This window comes from Eutrema salsugineum, unplaced genomic scaffold (assembly GCF_000478725.1).
Source record: "Eutrema salsugineum unplaced genomic scaffold, Eutsalg1_0 scaffold_7, whole genome shotgun sequence".
NCBI lineage: Eukaryota > Viridiplantae > Streptophyta > Magnoliopsida > Brassicales > Brassicaceae > Eutrema > Eutrema salsugineum.
This window is the reverse complement of record NW_006256486.1, coordinates 5,524,795-5,546,240: the sequence shown is the minus strand read 5'-3', so window position 1 is coordinate 5,546,240 and position 21,446 is coordinate 5,524,795. Positions and strand designations below refer to the sequence as shown.

The window sequence follows — 21,446 nt, the reverse complement described above, 5'->3', positions numbered from 1 at the left end:
GAAATCCGTTGCCCCCATTCAACATCCCCATAGCTATATCGGCATCTTACAAGAGGCACGGTTATGGCCGAAGCTACCACATCGACCACAGATGTTTAAACGCCTCGGTAATCCCCCCTGTAACAAAGTAATACGAATGTTAGTTAACTAACTCTGACAGCTACACAGGTAAACTGAACAATAAGGGAGTCGATAATAAAAAGTTACCCCAAATTCTCCACGAGAGCGGATGCGCGTTTTGCGAGGCCTCCCAGGCGGGCGGCGGGTGTTAGGTGGCTTCAGGTTAAGAGATGAGAAGTCGTCGCCTACGGGAAGAGTTGGCGCAGACATTGTTACGGGGTAGATGCTGCACTCGTAGGCCTTGTTCCAAAAAGCTGTGGTGTATTCAATTCCAACCAATGAGTCAACCCTTGTCTCAGATCTCAAAGCTGCGACTATAGCATGGCAGCAAGGGATCCGCAACATCTGGAATTCATGACAGCTACATGCCTGCGTCTCCAGGTTAACTAGGAAAGGAACACCCTCTTTGTTCCGGACCTCGAATTCATCTTGATTTATCCGACGGAACGAAAACCCTGTTGACAGTTCAAAGTTAGTAGCTAGGATCTCCTCTACCTTTGGGGTTAGCGTGTTACTTGTCTCCGAAGCGAGGGTACGACGAGTGTTAAACCAACCCATCAGAGTTGCCCTAATGTACTCGATCAATGGCACAATTGGGTAATTCCGTGCAGCTGCGAGCACATTGTTGAGGGATTCAGCTACATTTCTGGTCATGATGATGTACCGGAGACCGTTGAAGTGAGCCCTCGTCCAATGTTCGAATCCAATAGCTGTCAAATAGTCCGCACAACCTGAGTCCACAGCTCGAATTTGGTCAATAGTTCATAGAATTGGGAAGGTAGGTAAGCTCTCGCAGCTTGAGACACCAAATAGCTGAGATGCTTCTTCTTGAAGATCGACTGGACGTTACGCTGGAGATGCACAACACAAGCACTGTGCTGTGCCATTGGATACACCTAATCACATTGATACAGCATTTTTAGCCTCAAGCCACTTATCACTAGTATTTAGGACGCTAACACTATGGGTACACATTTAAAAGGTTTATCAACGAGAAGCAATTATCTCATTATCAATAAACCTGTGCATCACAAGCAGTCACTTATATGTTTCGATAAGGAAAATATATATTAACGGGATAACATATTTGTTATCAATGGTATGAGACACTATCAAAATGAGAACACATATTAACCGGAAGCAAACAACTTACCACCAAAATATTTACCCATATACACGAACTATTAACGCGGTACTATAGGTGTTAACGCACCATTAATATGAAACAAACAACTCATTATTAAAAGACCCATGCATGTTAAACAGGCAGTTAGATGTTTATCCAACTACAGAAACTATTATCGCGATACTATAATTGTTAACTCACCAAACAATAATATGCATATATAAAACTGCAGATTAAAGTGTAATACCTTTCGCAGGCTGGCAAAGATCGAGTTATGCCGGTCAGACACAAAAACGAGATCATGGCTGTCCGGCACCACTTCCTGCAACTTCCGGAAAAACCAACTCCATGCCTTGTCGTTCTCTCCATCCACTATCCCAAAAGCTACTGGGTAAAGCTGGTAGTTTCTGTCTTGACAACTCGCGGTGAGCAGGCAGCCTGTGTACTTTCCTTTAAGGTGGGCGCCGTCGATTATGAGGACTTTGTGCATATAGGGATAACCATTGAGGCATGCCCCCAAGGTGAAGAACAGATATTTGAACCTTTGGCCCACTCCCTCATCGTAATCCGTTTCTAGGGAAACAACTGTACCGGGGTTTGACATAACCAAGCGCTGTAGGTAGATGGGTAGCACCTTGTAAGAATTGCCAGCAGTTCCCAACCCTGTGCCCCTTGCTAAATCTCTAGACCTCCACGCCTTCCAGTATGATATTGGGACGTCATGATCATCACGCATAAGCTCCCGTAGTTCATTAGGTCGGGGTCCGACACCACTGGCGTATTTGTTTTTGAACAAATCTCCAATCACACTTGTCTTAGCTTGCACATGAAAGCGGCCACGCTCGTCAATGGTACAGTTGTGGTCAAGCCGGGCACGTCTGATCTGGAACCACTCTATCCCTTCCATCCTTACAGCGTACACCCTCCATGGGCAGTTTTGCCCGACACATTCCAAGTCCATCCTGCTTGGTGTCGATTTTCGGGTAAAGTATTGGAACTTTTTGGCCATGGCGTATAACGACATATGGAGCTTGAACGCGTCTTGGTCTCTGAAGACCATCCCCACGTAGAGGACGCCTGGTTTGTTAACACCATCCCCTATAATGTATAATACGTATGTTAACTAGGCTCGTTGACTGTTGGAGATCTAACACATAAGTTAGCGAGTATAGACAAACCCACTAGGACCTCCATTGCAATGCATAGACAAACCCAAGAACGGATCCTCGTTGATATCTTGGCCGATTTTAGTTTTGCCTTTATCAGTCAGGCTATTGCTGGCCTCTTCCCCTCACTTGTTGAGCCCAACGAAATCGCCGAGTTAGGAAGTCCTGGTTTGGTAAAATATTCGACAAGCGTTAGTCATGTATTTGACGATGCACATGAATAACATACCCGCTAATGATATGCGTAGATCTCTACCTTCACATGTTAGAGGTCGTATGGAGAGGTGTTGAACCCCCGATGTAACACCGGACGGCTGTATAACGGTGTCAGGGTCGCCGTCTACATTTCCGATTGTTGTGATGTTCAAGCTTGTATCTGGGAGCATCAAACACAGATCCCCCGAGGAGTTGCTAGACGAGCTGTGTCCCCCACCCACGGGCACCCCGTAAGAGGACTCCATGCGGGTCATAGCCTCATGTATCTCCTCCAGGAAACGCCTCTCCTCGGCCGTGAAAATTTCTTTTGCGGCATCATCTGCTACACGGAATATAGGACCCTCGACAACCCCTTCCCAAAAATTTTTAACATCGTCAAGTCCACCGCAAGTCATATCAGTTATCTTTTCCTATTTGACGTTAACAAAATGATTACCGGTACACGCAGGAAATGAGCGGGGCAAAGTTGGCTGAACACCTTCAAACCCCGGAGGTGGACCTCCAACCGCTAGGTTGTGTCGCTTCTGAAACTTATAACGCTCGACATTATAAACCCCGAGAGTCACATAGATTGCAAGCGAATCAAAATCAACTTTGACGGCCATGAATAGCTCCACGTCCGCCGTGGTTGCGATGTCCTGTGGCGCAGCTTTTTTCCCCAAAGGACCCACCATAGCCTCCGGTAGTTTGTAGGTCAGCGCTATCATTTCATACCTTGAAATTTTGTAGCGCTCCCTCACCATTCCGTCCAGCGACTCGAACGTTTCGTTTTCTTGCACTATCATCCCGTACACAGTCTCCGCCGAATCTTCTTGAAAATCCCATTCCCCATTCGCGGTTTTCTTCCACACTCCTCGAACAAAGCTCACAACACGGCCCATTTTTCTGGCTGGTTACCGAGAAAACAAAACTGTTAGAGACCACAATAGGATGTAGAGACATTCATAACGAGTCATACACTAGTTTTTAGTACATAATCACTAACACATTTACTAGACTATCACTGGTAACATTAAAGTTGTACGAGGATTCAATAAGTGTTGTAATAAAAGCAATCTTTCCAGATATACAACCCAACAATAAATGTAGGACCTCCATTACATACGATCTAAGAGCACGTGATCTTACCTTCTTTTGGATGAGAGTCAACTATTTCTTCAACGGAAACTCTGGATTTATCTGCTTTTTACTCGGTGCGTTTTTTTCTCTTGAAGTTTAACAGTGACGTTTCTCAATTGACAACGATAACTCCTTATATAGCAGGTTAACAAACCCTAGTGTCCTATACTTATACGCATACATCACATATAAGCCCAATTGTCGAAGCAATCTTCAGCATACCCTTGCATTTAATGCTTCTTCGGCGGGAAAAAAATATGTGGCCCTCGTTTACGCAGGAATATCGCCCCTAGTCTAGCAAATATCTCTAGCCACCCTATCGATTGTACTTACCGTCAGAAGGCTTTGTTCATGTCTCGTTTTGGTAAAAATATCGGGGGGCAAAAATGTCATTGCCGATGACCAAAAACAGTGTTAATATTTGTTTGTGGGCCTTGGTCATTTACCTAATTTCGTTGCTCATTTGGTTTATTTGCCTAATTCACTCTTTAAAATATTTCGTTCTAATATTTTAGTAATTAGTGAATGAGAAATATATTGTCTAGGTAATTAAATCCATTCATAGACAAGTTAAAAATAGTTAGAAGGCTAATCCTAATTAGTAATTAAACCAATGGACAACCAAATTACGATATTCAAAATGGTGAGTCACCAACAAAGGATTATTTACAGATTTCAGACAACAAGAGCCTCAAGTAAAAAGTAGTTAAACTATGTTCACCATATCTGATGATGTCTGATGAGAGAGACGAAGAAGTCCTTGAGTTGACTCCTCTCGAACGCTGAAAAATCTTCTTTTGTCCTTATTTACAATATTATTACTTCCTTTTCTCCTTTTTTTTTGTGACATCTACTTCTTTCTCTTCTTTGTCTTCACCATCTCTCTCATCTCGCAGATCTAAAAGAAAGAGAGAGGTTTATAGAAAACGATGAGAAATGGAGATTTAACCCCTGACAGAGATCGTCAGATTGAGGAGCATGAGATGCAGGAAACTCCTTTTAGTCCTCACACAGAGAGAGTTAGGAGGAACAATAATGTTAGAGAACGCCAAAGACAACACCAAGATGAAGACGAAGAAGAGGAAGAAGAATCTGTGGAGGGTATATTCGAGAGCAGAGAGGTTCCTTCGTGGAAGAAGCAGTTAACGATTAGGGCTTTTGTGGTTAGCTTTGCGTTAAGCATCTTGTTTAGCTTCATCGTTATGAAGCTTAACCTCACAACAGGAATCATCCCTTCGCTTAATGTCTCTGCTGGTCTTCTGGGCTTCTTCTTCGTCAAGACATGGACTAAGATGCTTCATAAATCTGGTCTTTTGAAACAGCCCTTTACCAGACAAGAGAACACAGTTATTCAGACATGTGTAGTTGCTTCTTCAGGCATTGCTTTTAGCGGTAATAGAAACAAAACAAAACAAAAAATCCATCTCAAAAATCTCAAACTTTTGAATCAAAATTGGTGTTTTTTCTTGATTTCTGACCTTTTTTATAAAAAAAGTCAAAATCTTTGAGGTCTTCTTCACACATAATTCACCTGCCCCTAATTTCTTCTTTGTTTATTAAATTAAATTGCAACAGGAGGATTTGGGACGTACCTATTTGCAATGAGCGAACGAATAGCTATCCAGTCAGGAGATGTTGCCCGTGGCGTTAAGGACCCTTCTTTGGGTTGGATTATAGCTTTTCTCTTTGTTGTCAGCTTTCTTGGTCTCTTCTCGGTTGTTCCTCTTCGAAAGGTTTGGTTTCTGCTTTTTCTTCGTCTGTGGAAACCCAAATGTGGACTATTTGCTGATGCAAGATCTTACAGTTACCAATTTGTGTTTGTAGATAATGATAATAGACTTCAAACTAACATACCCAAGTGGCACTGCAACTGCTCATCTTATCAACAGCTTTCATACTCCTCAAGGGGCAAAGCTAGCCAAGTATGAGACTTTCATTTGTGTAGCTTAACCTACATTTGCTTACTAGTGCTTACTGACTTGTGCTCTATGTATCAGGAAACAAGTGCGAGTGTTGGGGAAATTCTTCTCCTTCAGCTTCTTTTGGGGTTTCTTCCAATGGTTCTTTACTGGAGGAGACAATTGTGGGTTTCACAACTTCCCTACCTTTGGACTCAGAGCTTACCAATATAAGTAAGCATAATCATATTCCCTGACGCATTGTCTTTTGGCTCATAAACTGGCTTGTTGTCTTATCTTTGGCTCATAAGCTGGTTTGTTGTCTCGACAGGTTCTACTTTGATTTTTCAGCAACATATGTGGGTGTTGGTATGATATGCCCGTACATAATCAACATTTCTCTCCTTTTGGGTGGAATTCTCTCTTGGGGACTAATGTGGCCTCTCATTGAAACCAAAAAAGGAGATTGGTTCCCTTCTAATGTTGACTCTAGCAGCATGAACGGTCTCCAAGCTTACAAGGTAAAATCCTCCCATCACTCACTTTCTTTATACGCCGATTTTGCTGAATCAGTTGTTCTTTCGCTTCTTCAGGTGTTCATAGCTGTTGCTATGATCCTAGGAGATGGTGTATACAACTTTTGCAAGGTGTTGAGCCGAACCCTTTCAGGGCTATCATCGCAGATCCGAGGTAAAGCTGGTTCGAGAACCTCTCTTTCACACGAAGAAGAACCTCCTGCTTCTCCATTGACCCCAAAGGTATCTTATGACGACCAACGTAGAACAAGATTCTTCCTTAAAGACCAAATACCTTCATGGTTGGCTGGTGTAGGGTATGTGGCTATAGCTGCAGCATCTACAGCTATACTCCCTCAAATGTTTCCTCAGTTGAGATGGTACTACATTCTGGTCATCTATGTCTTTGCCCCTGTCTTAGCTTTCTGCAATGCTTATGGAGCCGGGCTCACCGATTGGTCACTAGCATCAACCTATGGAAAACTCGCAATTTTCACAATCGGAGCATGGGCTGGTTCAGACCATGGAGGTCTGCTTGCAGGCTTAGCGGCTTGTGGAGTTATGATGAACATTGTATCTACAGCTTCAGACCTGACGCAGGATTTCAAGACCGGTTACCTAACATTGTCATCTCCAAGGGCCATGTTTGTGAGCCAAGTGATTGGAACAGCAATGGGATGTCTGGTTTCGCCATGCGTGTTCTGGCTTTTCTACGAGGCGTTTGATGATCTCGGCCTCCCAAGCAGCAGATACCCTGCACCGTTTGCTACTGTGTATCGGAGTATGGCGAAGCTCGGGGTTGAAGGTGTTTCGTCTCTACCAAGAGATTGTCTTGTGCTGTGCTACGCGTTTTTCGGTGTAGCCATCTTCATTAACTTAGTAAGAGACGGTCTTGGGGACAGATGGGGAAGGTTTGTTCCTCTTCCCATGGCAATGGCTATACCGTTTTTCTTGGGGCCTTACTTTGCAATTGACATGTGTGTGGGGAGTTTGATTTTGTTTGTCTGGGAGAGGTTAGATGCAGCAAAGGCTGAAGCTTTTGCAACAGTAGTGGCTTCTGGTTTGATATGTGGAGATGGGATTTGGACACTGCCAAGCTCAGTGCTTGCTATAGCTGGAGTTAAACCTCCTATTTGCATGAAGTTTCTCTCTTCTGCAACTAATCATAGAGTGGACAAGTTCCTCCAAGGATCCTCTTAGTTTTTTTTGTTAAGCCCAATGAGATGGATCTGCTGAGAAGAAAAGTGTAATGATGTTTCAGTTTTGAAAACAATGATAAAAAGGTGTATTTCCTTGGTCACTCGTATAGATAGATGAGACACGGTTTGTTGTATTAAAATGCGCAAACAGGCTTTATACATAGCTCGGCGAAAACATACTATCCAAAGCATGATGAATTCATAATCCTTTTCTTGTTTTTATGCAACATAATCAACGGTCTTGAAGCAATTTCTCATATCTCTCACAGAACATTACTAAATGAGCAAGAAACTGTTCGTTCTCGTTCCTAACAGCCAAAGAAACAACAGACCTCTATTTCTTCTGGAAACATAGTTCTTACTTCTTTAAGCCTTTGAGGATGATTTCTCCTTTGAAGTACCAGCTGTTTTCTTCTCTGCTTTCTTGAATAGGTTGGCGACTGTAGCTTGAACGAGCTTACCGTCTCTGCTGTTTGATTTTTCCTTTTTAGCCGGATGTTCGGTAAGCAACTTGCCTGCTGATGCAGTAGTACTAGTACCAGCTTGAAAGTCCTCACGACCTCTTGTTGATGAATCAGGTTTCAGAAGAGGTTTCTCATCTCCTTCATCAGATGTATTGCCATCACTTGTATCTGAGGAGTCTTCTGGAGAGGCTTCTGCAAAACTGTGGGCATCGTTTGAAAGAAAGGCTGTTAGACCTGGTATCACTTACATAGCTCATCGACAGAATAATAAAGAACTTAGAAAGGCAAATGTATAAACACCAAAAAAAAAAACTAGACAGCATCATTAGAGATAATTACAAATTAAATGAACAGCAAAAAATTCCCTGGAAGGAATCTAGCAACTCATCAAAGTCCACTGCAGATACTTGTTTATAGTCACCAGCTTGAAAGAGTGTGTTTTAAGTGAAGAAGTTGAAAGGATCATTACTTGAATTTCTTCCCAGAATTTCTCTGGGATTGTCGAACTGGTGTTACTTGAACTGGTGTAACTTGAATCTTATCGTCAAGAAACTCTCCATCTTCGGATAAAACTTCCTCCATTTCAACCTCAGGTGAGTCTGTCTCTGTTGGTTGGCTACCAGTTTCAGGAGTCGCCAGCGTCTTGACCGAAGCTGCTGCCCCTGCACCGCCTCGGAAATCAAACTCCGTTTGCTCTGCCTGAAACAAAAAGTTCTCTTACCATATGAACATCTTATCTCTGTGGCAACTAGACTTGGGAAAATCTAAAATTAGCTAAAATGTATCAACCTGAGACAGTTCTTTAGGGAAATCAAGGCGGGCTTCTTCAGGGTTTTCTTCTTTTGTCCCAATCCACCATGATTCAGAGAATACAATCTGTGTGCATAACCAAATCCTCAAGATACAGAGATAAAGAGAGATAGAGAGAGAGAGAAAAAACTGTTATAGTAGTGGGAAGCAGAAGAGACTGACCATATTATCAAAATAGTCATCACATAAGACGTTTTTGCCTCCTCTGGAGAATTGGAGAGTCAAGTATCTGTTCTTGGGATACAAAATCGTTCCAAAAAGTTTCATGCGACCCTAAGAAGAACCACAATTATAAAGATTAAGAACACAGAAGTAGCAACGCCTCAACATTGAGAAACGTATTGAACAATTACGCTTAGGAAAAACTAACCTGAGGGAAATTGAGGTAGAGGACGGGGTTTTTGGTAGACAACCGATCGAGATCACCGATGGTGGCGCCGGAGATCGGAGCGAGAAGACCAGGGAAGGAGAAGAGAAATCGATTCTTGCGCTGCGACTTGCGGATGATGTCGGTGCCGTGATGTTTCAGCACTTGCTTGGAAGGTTTGAGAGAGGAAACGCATCTCGCCGGAGAATCGGAGAGCAGATTGTTGTCGAGAGCTAGGGTTTTTAATTTCTTTCTCTGTTTCGATTCTGCATCGTCTTTATCTCCTCCGCCTCCTTTCTTCGACGATGAAGCTCGTACCATTACTGCTTCTTCTACTACTACGTACTCTCTCTCTCAATTCTAAAAGCTTTAGTGGGTCTTCGTCTTCTCCACTTTTATGTTATGTCTCTGTCAATTTAACATAAAACACAAAAAACAAAAAAAAAAAAAAAACGGCATTAACAAAAAGAATCCATTTTCTCTCTTTGATTCATTTCTGAGCTTCGATCTCTATCTCTCTGAAACCCGTGAAAAAAAGAATCTTCCTTTCGATCTCAACATTGTCTTTGCGTACGAAAGGTTGAGTCTTTACTTTGACCCAGATGTTGAAGATTTCTCATTTATAGTGATGATTGCAGAAGAGGTAGCTTCAGGATTAGATCTCAATGAAAGCCTCTGTATATGATTATGTAGTTGAATTTCATATTGTTTGATCTTCTTATTCGAGTAGCTACCACTAATAGTAAGGCTAATCAGAATTGTATCCTAATCTCAGTTTATCATCCATTATATTCCTCACTTGAATATTATGCCTAACTTGTTGCATCCTTCTCTACGCATATATGTCTAGCTTGAGTTCTTCAGTCAAATCATCCTATGTTGCAGGGTACGCTAGATATGAAAGAGAATGTCGTATATGTTTCTCACACATTCCAATGAGGTAACAAACTATGAAACTTAGCCAGAACTGATAAATTTACATCAAGTAGCTGAATCAAAACAGATTTCGCAGCACTTGGAGGAAACATGAATTAAAGAAATGCAACTGGATTTATACTAGGTTCGTTGAACACCCCTATGTTCAACAAGGTAGATAGAGTATGCAAAATGCAATGTAAAGAGAAACTAGTTTAGACTTCAGAGTTCAGAGCAGACGATGGGCTAATGCTGCATTTTGGTAAACGGATTGAGCCTCTTCAACCACTTTGATTTTCTCTTTTTCTCACCATGTTCTGTTCTTGTTTCGCTCATCTTTCTCTTCTTGCTCTTATTGTTATCCAATCCGAAGCAGCTTGCCGGGGATACATTTTCGTGAGCAGACTCTCTCGATGACTGCATCGAGTAGATTTGGCTCTGTAGAAGACACACCTTGTGAAAATGTTCGTCCCTCATCTTAAGCACGCACCTAGCAAGCCTCACTGATTCCTTTTTCATGAACAGCACTTCAGTGGCGAGCTCTCTGTTCTCTTCCAAGAGAGAAGCGAGTTTGTATCCAAGATTCGCTGTTTCCTCTACAGCTACTTCTTTCTCCATGTCAAGAAGCATCACAAGCTTCTTTAGCAATTCAATCGTCTTGAAAGCTTCTTGGAGCTTTTGTTCTCTGCGACGCAACTCGTCCTGAGCGATATCTTTCTCCAAGTTTGCAGTCACGAGCTGCGAGGCTAACTCGTCAGTGTTCTGCTGCTTATCACAAGTGGTGATTTGCATCTGTTGAAAGGACAAGATGCTCTCGACTTCGGAACTGATGTCAGTATCATTGGTGGAATCATTGTCTTGAGAAATGGGTTTAGGGTTTTGTGGTTTGGAGTGATTGTAACGGTCCAAGAGAGTGGCGTAACCATCGTAGAGATCTTGACAGAGGGAGAGAAGGAGAGCACGTCTCTGGTAAAACCATTCAGCTCTCTGTGAATATGTTTCACCGGTTTGGTTTTCTTCAAGAGCAGAGACGCGCATTACTTGCATCCGAGACTCAAGCTCTGTGTTCATTGACCAACATTTTTAAACAAAAGTAAACATACACATAGAAAGAGAGAGAGAGACAAACACAGAAAGTTTTGAAAAGGAAGATTTGTGTACCAGAGAGAGATGGCAACTGAAGAAGAGGAGGCTGAGAGGCATCCATGGATTCTGTCTTCAGATCGAAAGGATCAGTTTTGGTGATTACGGTGTTGGCAGAGGAAACAGGGGAGCTTTTTAAGGAAGATCAAAAACCATTATGGAAATTAGAATGAAAGAATAGCAAACGCATGAATCAGTGAGATGATGATATGGAGATTGATGGACTTTGAAGAATGCAATAACTGCTACAAATATCCAGAAAAGCATGAGGAATTTGGAGATTAGTTGAATTAGCAGAGAGCATAAAAGCAGCAGTAAAATCCGCCTAATTCAAATTTTGTAAATTTTCCACTATTCGAATTTCAAACACATGCGTCTAAAGCCTATATAACTCCAAGCCCATTATTTATTCCGCCCAATACGAGAGCATAGAACTTGTTACTTGTGTTTAGTTTTTGTGTTACGTAGTGTATTGTTTCAACTTTAGTCTATTTGATCTCGAAGCTTATATTCGCCATGTAGTGTCCCTACATTTGAGCAAAAATAAAAATCTTGAATACAGATTTTATATTATGATAGAGATTCATTACGTATTTACGTATAATAAAATTTAAGATCACGTTCAACTACGTTCACGTTGATACTTAAAAGTTTGCATTCTGTTGAAGGGAAGTCAACGTGCTCCGACGATCCCTGAGTTGTGTTGGAAACCCCTTCTAGCAGAATTATAAAGAACAAAAGTCATCTAAACTGTTTGTAAGAAGAAAAAATTAAAGTCATTTAACACAATAATAATAATCCCTTATAAATATAACTACAAACCATAAGGCAGCTCATACTCATAGTCATAAAGCTATAGAGTAGCAAAACATCAGATACCCAAACACTCGCAAACAAGTGACAAATTTAGCAAGTACACAACACACGAGATAAGTAGACATAAACAAAAGTCTTAGAAAGCAATAAACATGGTTCACATTTATATGGCGATAGAGCCATAATATAATTAGGAGATCAAAGAGATAGAGAGCTGGACTGAATCAGCAATAGAACATGACACGCTTCACATTATCTTTCAGTGGTGGGAGTGGTCTCACTGCAGCGTTCACGTTAGGCCCACGTGTGTTTCTACCGCCCATACCACCTCCACGTGCCATGCTCCCGCTAGCCATCGAACCACTGTCTGAAGTCTCTGGCTCCATGTAGAACCGAGCCCTGAACGCTGCTAGATGTGCATAGTACGCAGGTGGCACTACATTATCCCAACAAAACAAAGAACTCATTACCAACTTATCCAGTTCTAAATATCAAAAAACTGTACCGTTAAAATCTATCTCATTAAGATAAAAGAAGAAAAAAAACTCACCAATTGATACAGAACGGGTGCATCTTGCATACCTACACAGCTCAGAAAGTAATGTAAATGTTTTATCAGTCTACATCGGTTTCAATTGTAAGATAATAACGACATGTGACAAAGACCAAATCTTACGTGTAACATAGGTTATTGGTCAGAGATTGGAGTCCATCGGCACTGAAGTTGTTCTCATCCCAAAGAACGTGGTAGTGAGCAGGTCGAGAAGTGCCCTGTTCATCAAATTTTGATTTTGAGCACTTCATAAAATCTCAACCACACAATCACTTGAAATTATAGATTATTTTTCCTATATATAAAGATTTACCTGAATACCAGCATGGCTACAGAGATAAAAGTCGAACTCTGTAGGATGACAGATTTTGGAGTCCACAACAGTGCCTACAGACAAAGCATTCGACAAAGTTTTAAAACCACTTCAAGGGATTAAATGTGCACGCAAAAAAAGCTTCACACCAATCCAAACATAGTCTCACCAGGTAAAATGTTTCCACTTCTATCCACAGAATTACGATCTTGGTGGTTGTGAGCAAACAGCCTCGTGTGATGGCGCTTCTGCACCACCACAAACGTGACTGGAGGCTGATAACCTGCTTCCAGCGAAGCACATGCCTGAAATGGTTGGCATCAAAAATCAGATTAAACATAAGACAACAATCCACACCCAACACAAGGCGGCATTTGTTTGAAGTAACTCTTACCTTGCGGATGGCGTCAAGCTCATAGAGCAAAACCTGATAAAACTGTCCTTCACTAACTCCATCCCTGTGGCATGGCATATCACCATATAATAAATCTTTAGTGAGAAAGATACACAGTTGTATTAGATTAAGTATTCGCTAAAAGAACAGGCTCATACCTGTAGAAAATGATCCTCAACGGCTTATGCCCAGTTGATTTACGGAAGGCTATCAGCAACTCCCTGTTTCAAAGGGAAAAAGATTATACATCTGTTACTTGAGATCAAGCTTTGATTACATACAGATTAAAAGTAAAGTTAATAATAACAGACGTACTTTATCATGCCACCAGTCACCACCCCTTTCTGAGGATCCTTCCATTCTTTGAACAGATCCTGAATGAGCTCCTGTCTATGCGCTTGAGCACAAACCAATCCAGCATATTTGGTGATTTCAGGCCAGTCCTGGGACGCGACAACCTGAAGAACAAATTTCGATTGTCAAACGAAGAAATCACACTAGGTCAACGCCATGGAAAAAAATAAAGTATACATTTCACAGAACTAAATAATGAAAGAGTCTTACAGCAGCAATGGACGGGCTCGAATCCTCTCCTGGATGAGGATGGGTTACATCAGCGCCAAATATAATGGTGGGGCGATCACTGACTAGAGGGATTCGCCTTGATAAGGCATCAACAAGCACTGTATTCCTTCCTCCAACTTTGACATTAATCTTCAGAGCCACGTTGGCCATATACTGTTTGCTCATCTTAAAAACATGCTTAGTCAGGCAGCACTGAGACACGATGCCTAGTTCGGTCTCACAGATGCGCTTCAGATCACCTGCAATGGATGTTTGGAAGAAATATAACGATCAAGAAGCCTGTTTATATGCAAAATCAGACAACTGAAGCTTCCTAGAAACTGGCTCATACCATATAATGATCCATTATTGTCTGGCAGAATGACAATAAGAAGATCAATCTCTTTTCCCTTAGCGAGCTTGGCCGTGGCATCATGATACCGAGTCTTCAAGACTTTTTCCACTTGCTCAGGGCGAGCACTGACTGGTGGGAGGACTGGTTCTGGATTAAACGCCTGCATGTAAGAAATCAAGTAAGTTTCAGAGTGATCAAGTAAATTTCAAGGATAGAAAACTGATCATGTTGTGCTTACCATGCCAGATACGTGGCACATTTGAGCAAGTTCCTGACAGAAAGTACGTGCTAGATTTTCCGGCACTTGCCTAGAGAAGTTGATGCAGATCCAGTTACTGACTGTTCCGCCATTTATCATTTTCTGCACACACACACAAGCATATCACCATAATATACACAAGCACTAGGCCGAAAAATTAATTACCCTTTCATCTCTAGTTACCTTGTTCATCATATTCCACTGACCAACTTGTGGCAGACAAGTCCCTTCCCTTCCAGATTCATGATACTTGAGCTGCATATGTAACTCTAATTTAGTTATAACGAAACAAAAAGAGAATTGGAATAGCAAAAGAAACAAATACTATACCCATGGAGGAGGCAGAATTCGAGCCTCAACAGAAGCAAGGGTCGCACTTATCTTGATACCAAACTCCTTAGCATAGGGATCTTTATCATAAGCATTGAGTTGTACCGTCTAGGAAATCAGAAAACATCAAATCATGTTAGAAATAAACAACATTATCTTAAACAACATATGAACTCTGTACCTACAGGCTAACAAAAGGTCAAGTGAGGATATACATCTACACAAAATTTCACTGTAAAAAAGTTAAGCAGGCAGCTCAAATAAGAGCAAAGCTCTGAAGATGCGACCTGACTCACTATTTATCAACTAAAGGCAACATCTACAAAGGAAAACCAAGCAAGCAGAAACAGGCTCTAAGCTATCCATAATGAATCTGGCAATATCTATCAAAACAACTTGCAAGATGACTGGCAATAAGAAATTTGAACATTCAAGTAAAAAGGAAAACAAAAATATCCTACATAAAGAAACATACCCGTAAGATATCTTTTTCTCGTTCAAGGGGGCGCTGACAAGTCACCTTCAGCAAAGCAGTGATCTGTCTCTCGTTCAACCTTTTTGAGTATCTCTGACCCTCAACAATTTTGCAGACCTGTACAACAACAGCACATTAGCACAGAAAGTATAGGTGAGCTAACAAAAGTTGATGATGAAATTTCAAAGGTACCTCCATCGGGAGGTAATTTGGCCTGTTAGAATTCCCAACTTGCAAGCATGGTAGCTGCGTGTGCTGAATGCGAAAACCATATGTTTCGTAGAAGTATTCTACTACAGATTTCTGGGTGTTTCTTTCATCCACAGGAAATCTGAAAAGTATAATACAGAATAGAAACATAAACTTCTCCTGGTTCAGCATTCACGAAATATGAATTAGCAAAGCTAAAAAAAAAAAATACGCACGTTAATTCTCGAGTGGCCACGGCAGTCAAGCCAGAAATGCGGTACTTTCGGCGCATATTTCCTCGATGGGTCACTTCAACTTTGACACCTCTAAGAGCCTTTTTTATCTGTTAACATAACAAGATTTAAAATCAGTAAAAACATGAAGGTTAAGAATACAATATATTTCACTTCAGCTACAGAAGCATTAACACTAGTAACAAGTAGCAGACGACCATACAGTGATAACAAGAATATAAAATCTAGCAACATTTAACAAGTAATATACGATCACACAGTGAAGTAAACCTTAACACGATCAGCATCAGATAAAGGGCGGGATCTAATATCCCGATTCAGCAACTGGCAAACAAATTCAGTCACAGGAAGTGCCTCTATGAATGCTGTAGATGACATATCTACAAAAAAAAAGAGGCAAAATTTAAGTGACAAGCCCATAAGTGTAGAACGAATGACAAAACTGAATGATGGTAATGCAGAAAGCCATCGCACCAATGTTGAGTGATAAGCCCATCTGTGTAGGACGAATGCTTTGGTAGAATCCACGCCAGCTCTCCAAGCCATCCCCCAATGGTTGTTTTGTTCCTATATTAGGAGAATAAAATGACCGGCCCACAGGAGTATACCTGGCTCTAACATGTTAGCAAAACTAAACAGCTAAGACATATAAGCAAAGTAGTTGACTAGAACATCCGTAGGATGAGTGAACGTACTTAGAGGTAGGCAGCTCACGAAGAACAATGTCGAGAACCTGAAGAGCTTCTTGCGGGGCATCAGCTTGTTTCCCCTCTAAAAACAATCCTAGATGATGCAGATCAGCTCGTGCAGCTAGCTTGATCACAACTTTGAATTCTCTTTCTCGTCTGTAAAGGGGGAAATGCATGATTTAACTCTACTCTGAAAATTACTCAATAGGAAAAACAAATACAAAAAGTAAAAAATATAAGAACTCACCTTTGTCCCCCAGGCCCTTCTTCCTCGTCAAGAAGTGTGATTCTGAACTCCTTGGAGACAAACGGAAGTGGTCCAGCAGTGTACAGACTTTTCCGGCCATCATACGCTGGAAGACGCTTTCCAAGGTGTGATACTCTATACAAATCAACTAACTGTTTCATCACAGCACGATTAACACCCCTTGATGTAACTTCTGGAGTAATGGTAACCTGTAAAACCAAACAAGATTTTTAGACAGAGTGTACCTTAAAAAATACTAAGGGAACAAGTGAGTCAAAACTTACATCATACTGGTGCAAATCCTTGTCAGGCAACTCAGCAAAGAAGTGGTTAGCCTTTACAATGCAGCGCTTACCGACCTGTCCTTTACCGGGCCTCATCGGAAACTTGTAAGCTTTGCTAGAAGAGGGAATAGGCTGGATTGCCTGACTGGGAGCTCCTTGTTCAATAGTGAGCTGTTCAAATTGCTGAACCGGAACAGGAGGTTCCGGCATCTGGATCGGACTTGCCTCAGACGATGCAGGTTGAGAAGACACCGCTTGATAAGCAGGTGAGGTAGCTTGGTGCAGCTCGGGGTGTGATTGTCTCGGCGGCTGTCCACCAGAGGATCCACCTCCGCGGCCACCGCCATACCCTCCTCGACCTCCTTGATGAGGAGGTCCTCCTCTTCCTCTTCCTTGGTACTCTTGTGGTCCACCCCTTCCTCTTCCTTGGTACTCTTGTGGTCCACCGTACTCTTGTGGAGGTCCACCCCTTCCTCTTCCTTGGTACTCTTGTGGTCCACCATACTCTTGTGGAGGTCCTCCATATCCACGACCACCACCACGACCTCCCTGTTGAGTCTGAGGATTATAACCCCTTCCACCTTGGTACTGTCCTCCTCCTCCTCCTCCTCCTCCTCCTTGCTGGTAACCACCACGCTGAGAGCCACCACGTCCACCACCAGAAACTGGACCAGCTTCACGGGAACCAGATCCTTCGCCTCCTTCAGATTGACCATCATTTCTCTTCTTCCTCACCATAATTATTACTGAGAAAATAACAGCAAAAACGAAAATCAGTGAGTCACGCACTAGAGACATAGATAAAAACACATTCAGAACCTAGATTAGCGCTCAACCCACATCCAGAAAAGAAGATTTCGAAATCATCCTTGAAAAATTAAAGCTACCATGGAAAAACATAGTACGAGAGAATCAGATACCTAACCAGAAAACGTCGTAAGCATAACAAGCAGTACACTATCAACACGAACCAAACCCTAAGAAATTTTGAACACGACGCCGATATACACGCACGAAAACCGCTACGAAGCCACTAGATCCGAAATTTCAGAAGATCATTGAAACACACAAATCTATCAGTTAACCATAACCCCAAAATGAAGCGGATCCACACAATCAAGTAGAAAACCCAAGTAAATACGCAGATCGAACTCAGAAGAAATGACTAACAAGCACAAAACCACCGTGTATTACCTGAAAATCACGCCGGAGACGATACGATTGACCGAGATAACCAACCCTACTTCGTCTCTCTCTCTCTCTCTCTCTCTCTCTCTCTCTCTCTCTCTCTCCTCCTACCAAACGAGATAACAAAACAAAGAAATGCGATATTACTGCTGCTCTTTTAAATTCCACTTTTTTCCCTTGGCCTGACGAGAGCAAGTGAAGGGTTATGTGGTCTGAGTAAATTACGATAGTGCCCTCATAGTAATCGCTGGCATATAATGACGTGGCAAGTCAGGGTTGGTCTTTCTATTGCTGACCCAAGGTCGTGTGTAGTCTTTCATTGTTTGTAATGCGCTGATGACGTGGAATTGCATAATGTTATTAATCCGAAAAAGAACCTTCTCGAAAACTACGAGACGAAAACATTTTTTGTCGCATTATAATATCAAATATTTTTATTCATAGGGTAAGGTTGATATGTATATTTGGTCTCATCCGTTTAATTAGTTTAATACGTTGTTATAATATACCTTGATTAATCTTGAAGGGCCAGCATTCTGCATTCATATAATAATTATTTATTTCAGTAAATACACTAGAAAACATACAAGATAACAAGATTGCATGTGTGGATACTACATACGGGACCGGTTCTATTATAAATATGCATTTAATTGTTTTCCTGATAATGTGTATTAATTGTTTAGGTCAGACATTTTCTTTGGTTTACTTACGCTGCAATAAAAGATTTTGAAAATTAGTTGCTCATGTGATGTGTCTGTATATTGTCAAAGATGACCATTCTTCATGCAACGCAAGGAAAATAAAATTTATATAAAATGTGGAAGATTATAATACTTATTATTTATTAATAAGAGGAGATACTATGTTTTTGATTCATAGATTGACTCTGCTTTCGAGACTATATATCAATATTTAATACCAATACAATAGATTTCATAACAATGTATGTAATTTGAGTACAGTATATTGTACAAGTACCCACGTGCATGCATTGCGAGTCTAGAACCACGATTTAGGCATTGAGCCATTGTCCATTGAGATGAAAGATCGAATACATTGAATCACTACAGAGGTTGGCTCATGCTTTACTCTAATACGGTCCCAGTGACTAGTGAGAATGACTCATGAACGACTCGTTCTCTCAATTATTTCCAGGTCATTCATGCATCGACCGATCGATTGTCACTCTCACTCTTTGTTTGCTTCTCTATATGTTTATTAGGTGAAAGATAATGTTTTAGACACTACCCCGAAAAGGGAATGTTTATATGTGAATTTTTTTTTTATTATTTTTTTAGTTGTCAAAAAAAAATATGCATGTGAAATTTTTTTGTTTTTTGTTTTTCATCGATCTTTTGTAGTTGTGTGAATGTGCGTACATTATTTATCAATTTATGTCATAAGGTTACGTGTGAAATACTTTTGTTTCTTGTTTCTTGTTGTAAACAGTTATGTATATTCGGTTAAGATTTACTATTACAAAGAAGACAAATCTACGTCATGTTTCGTTGCTCATAGTTGTAAATAATGTATCGAATATAGCACTAATTAAGGTGCATGTTCGGTTTTCTGGTTAGTTTAGTAATTTGTTTTAGTTAAACCATCTTCTATAGCATACACTGGTTAAACCTCAAATGTATCGAATATAGCACTAATTTTTTTTAGTCAAACCATCTTCTATAACACAGAGTTATAGTTACATTTTCAATGGAGCTAAGTTATGATGATGTATGTTGTTTTCCGTTCACATCCTCACATTTGAGATTCAACTTGCAGCTTGTGCATCTATGTTGTGTAAATCATAGGAAGAATGTGTAGATGTTAGGTATGATTACTAACATTATAATGCAGCGTATGGTAAAGCATATACCATTTTAATAGTGGTAAATTAAACAAACGGGAATTTTTGTACAATTACATGTTTCTAATTATTTTGTCAATTTCAAATTTTCACCACTATAAACTTTAAATGTATTATATTTATATCACCATTTCAGTTATCCGACTCATCTCCATCACAATCACACTAAATAGAAAAAAAAAACATATCGAATCTGCACATAACATTTTCAACAAGTCAATTATTCTGACCAAATTCATGGACAGCAACTTAACACCAACGACCGACCTGTGCGACATGCGGCTGTATATGCTTAAGGTCAAGAAGTGCATTAATTTTGATTTTTAAGAAAGGGTGAAAAATGGATTAAGTAATATCTGGTGGGCAAAAATGATGAAATCACTTAAAGTTTGGTAACTGTCTTTCGTTTTCATAGAAATATGACTTGCGACTTCGTGGAAGTGAGATACTATTTGACAAGTTTGCTATATTTCTAATTTTGGGAATGTGGGAGGCATCACGTGGTTTTGATTTGATATTTTTGTCTGTAAAAATTCAATTCAATTCAATTTTCTATTTAATTGATTTTGATTTTTCTTTCTTGTTTTGAAAGATATTTGAATCAAGACTTTTGTGAATAAGATCCTTTAACTATTAAATTCTTAGTTCTTCCTTGTAAGCTATGGGTGAAGGTTGGAAAACGATCCTCATATCCAAAAACCAAAAGCATTGTAAATGCTATATAGTAATGCAAATTACACTGGATGTTTTTGTCTTAAAATTTGTGAAATTTTCATTTCAGTTCTAGGTATCCCCATCATTCACCCAAAAAAAACATTTGATTCTCTGCACATATCATTTTTCCAACATCAACATCAATAACATAATAAAACCAAAGAAAAAAAAACATCAACAACATTAAGGCAATGTTCAAGGTTAAAGAATGTTGCATTAATTGTAAGTTTTACTTTTTTTTTTCAACAATCCAACTATTACATCATATTTAACGGGATATTTAACCTATTAAGGAATTAGTCCGAGAACCGTATTCAGCTGACTCGGTATGAATGATTTGGAAGAAAATAATATCTCTTGTTCTAGCTCCTCTTGCTGATTGTAAATTTTACAAAATGGGTAAAAACGGGATAAATAATAATTGGTGGGGGCAATAATAAATTCACTTTAGATAACTCTTTCGTTTTCATAAAAATATGACCTGTGCGATTTTGGGAGGTGAAACTTTTTTCAAAACTTTGGTATAATTTTGTCTAGTTTTGGGAATGATCACGTGGTTTGATTTCATCATATTTATGCCATGTTCGAAAAATCGAGCGCCTAGCCGATTAATCGGGCGCCTAGGCGCTAGCCGGTGAGCTACCGTGGCGATTTGACCCTCCGCGGCGCAGTTAGGCGTTTTCCGATTTGATGAGATTAATCGGCGATTTATTGTTTAAAAAAAAAATCGAGCGACTTGTTTTTAAAAATCGGCCCAATAATCTTTCCAAAATTGATTAAAATTGAGGCCCAATTTCAAAAAGCCCATTTTCCCCCCCAAATCATCGATGACCTACATCTTCCCGACCTAATCAAAGAGTTTAACATCCTAAGCTTCCTAAATCCGAAATCCTGACCTAA

The 21,446-nt window shown here is 40.4% G+C and overlaps 5 protein-coding genes across 6 annotated transcripts; 1 reads left to right on the top strand and 4 right to left on the bottom strand.

Moving 5' to 3' along the window:
- Positions 1-33: 33 nt before the first annotated feature.
- On the bottom strand, positions 34-774 carry LOC112082977. Its single transcript, XM_024150695.1, has 2 exons — positions 208-774; positions 34-117 (listed from the first exon to the last, which is right to left on the bottom strand). Exons 1-2 carry the CDS (start codon positions 772-774, stop codon positions 34-36), a joined length of 651 nt encoding a protein of 216 aa, XP_024006463.1.
- A 3,902-nt stretch (positions 775-4,676) lies between these two features.
- Positions 4,677-7,588, top strand: LOC18011396 (probable metal-nicotianamine transporter YSL8). Its single transcript, XM_006393359.2, has 6 exons — positions 4,677-5,139; positions 5,323-5,480; positions 5,572-5,669; positions 5,745-5,879; positions 5,977-6,166; positions 6,239-7,588. The coding sequence occupies exons 1-6, from the start codon at positions 4,677-4,679 to the stop codon at positions 7,358-7,360; spliced, it is 2,166 nt and encodes a 721-aa protein (XP_006393421.1). The 3' UTR covers positions 7,361-7,588.
- Positions 7,589-7,644: 56 nt separating this feature from the next.
- Positions 7,645-9,563, bottom strand: LOC18011395 (DNA-binding protein RHL1). The gene is made up of 5 exons (XM_006393358.2): positions 9,004-9,563; positions 8,796-8,906; positions 8,613-8,699; positions 8,293-8,522; positions 7,645-8,023 (listed from the first exon to the last, which is right to left on the bottom strand). Exons 1-5 carry the CDS (start codon positions 9,319-9,321, stop codon positions 7,726-7,728), a joined length of 1,044 nt encoding a protein of 347 aa, XP_006393420.1. The 5' UTR covers positions 9,322-9,563; the 3' UTR covers positions 7,645-7,725.
- A 598-nt stretch (positions 9,564-10,161) lies between these two features.
- On the bottom strand, positions 10,162-11,122 carry LOC18011441 (kinase-interacting family protein). The gene is made up of 2 exons (XM_006393357.1): positions 11,077-11,122; positions 10,162-10,976 (listed from the first exon to the last, which is right to left on the bottom strand). Exons 1-2 carry the CDS (start codon positions 11,120-11,122, stop codon positions 10,162-10,164), a joined length of 861 nt encoding a protein of 286 aa, XP_006393419.1.
- Positions 11,123-11,843: 721 nt separating this feature from the next.
- On the bottom strand, positions 11,844-18,121 carry LOC18011468 (protein argonaute 1). 2 transcript variants are annotated; one of them, XM_006393355.2, is made up of 22 exons: positions 17,975-18,121; positions 16,781-17,526; positions 16,497-16,705; positions 16,256-16,405; positions 16,035-16,174; positions 15,831-15,940; positions 15,543-15,649; positions 15,310-15,448; positions 15,118-15,234; positions 14,643-14,750; positions 14,496-14,567; positions 14,292-14,414; positions 14,051-14,213; positions 13,699-13,958; positions 13,450-13,592; positions 13,293-13,355; positions 13,135-13,198; positions 12,910-13,045; positions 12,741-12,814; positions 12,551-12,645; positions 12,425-12,456; positions 11,844-12,310 (listed from the first exon to the last, which is right to left on the bottom strand). In XM_006393355.2, exons 2-22 carry the CDS (start codon positions 17,516-17,518, stop codon positions 12,099-12,101), a joined length of 3,255 nt encoding a protein of 1,084 aa, XP_006393417.1. In that variant the 5' UTR covers positions 17,519-17,526; positions 17,975-18,121; the 3' UTR covers positions 11,844-12,098. The 2 variants fall into 2 exon arrangements, with proteins under 2 accessions (XP_006393417.1, XP_006393416.1); XM_006393354.2 differs by having other exon boundaries at positions 16,035-16,168.
- Between the last annotated feature and the right edge of the window lie 3,325 nt (positions 18,122-21,446).

Bases quoted from the DNA above. Each gene is read 5' to 3' on its own strand.
- LOC112082977 (XM_024150695.1), bottom strand. From the start codon at position 774: ATGACCAGAAATGTAGCTGAATCCCTCAACAATGTGCTCGCAGCTGCA. The intron at 118-207 runs GTAACTTTTTAT...ACTTTGTTACAG, and splicing joins GCTCTCGTGGAGAATTTGGG to GGGGGATTACCGAGGCGTTT.
- LOC18011396 (XM_006393359.2), top strand. From the start codon at position 4,677: ATGAGAAATGGAGATTTAACCCCTGACAGAGATCGTCAGATTGAGGAG. The intron at 5,481-5,571 runs GTTTGGTTTCTG...TTGTGTTTGTAG, and splicing joins CGGTTGTTCCTCTTCGAAAG to ATAATGATAATAGACTTCAA. The intron at 5,880-5,976 runs GTAAGCATAATC...TTGTCTCGACAG, and splicing joins CTCAGAGCTTACCAATATAA to GTTCTACTTTGATTTTTCAG.
- LOC18011395 (XM_006393358.2), bottom strand. From the start codon at position 9,321: ATGGTACGAGCTTCATCGTCGAAGAAAGGAGGCGGAGGAGATAAAGAC. The intron at 8,907-9,003 runs GTTAGTTTTTCC...GGTTCTTCTTAG, and splicing joins TCTACCTCAATTTCCCTCAG to GGTCGCATGAAACTTTTTGG. The intron at 8,523-8,612 runs GTTGATACATTT...TTTTTGTTTCAG, and splicing joins TCCCTAAAGAACTGTCTCAG to GCAGAGCAAACGGAGTTTGA.
- LOC18011441 (XM_006393357.1), bottom strand. From the start codon at position 11,122: ATGGATGCCTCTCAGCCTCCTCTTCTTCAGTTGCCATCTCTCTCTG. The intron at 10,977-11,076 runs GTACACAAATCT...CAATGAACACAG, and splicing joins TCAGTTGCCATCTCTCTCTG to AGCTTGAGTCTCGGATGCAA.
- LOC18011468 (XM_006393355.2), bottom strand. From the start codon at position 17,518: ATGGTGAGGAAGAAGAGAAATGATGGTCAATCTGAAGGAGGCGAAGGA. The intron at 16,175-16,255 runs GTACGTTCACTC...CTAACATGTTAG, and splicing joins CGTGAGCTGCCTACCTCTAA to AGCCAGGTATACTCCTGTGG. The intron at 12,311-12,424 runs GTGAGTTTTTTT...GGGATAATGTAG, and splicing joins CACCCGTTCTGTATCAATTG to TGCCACCTGCGTACTATGCA.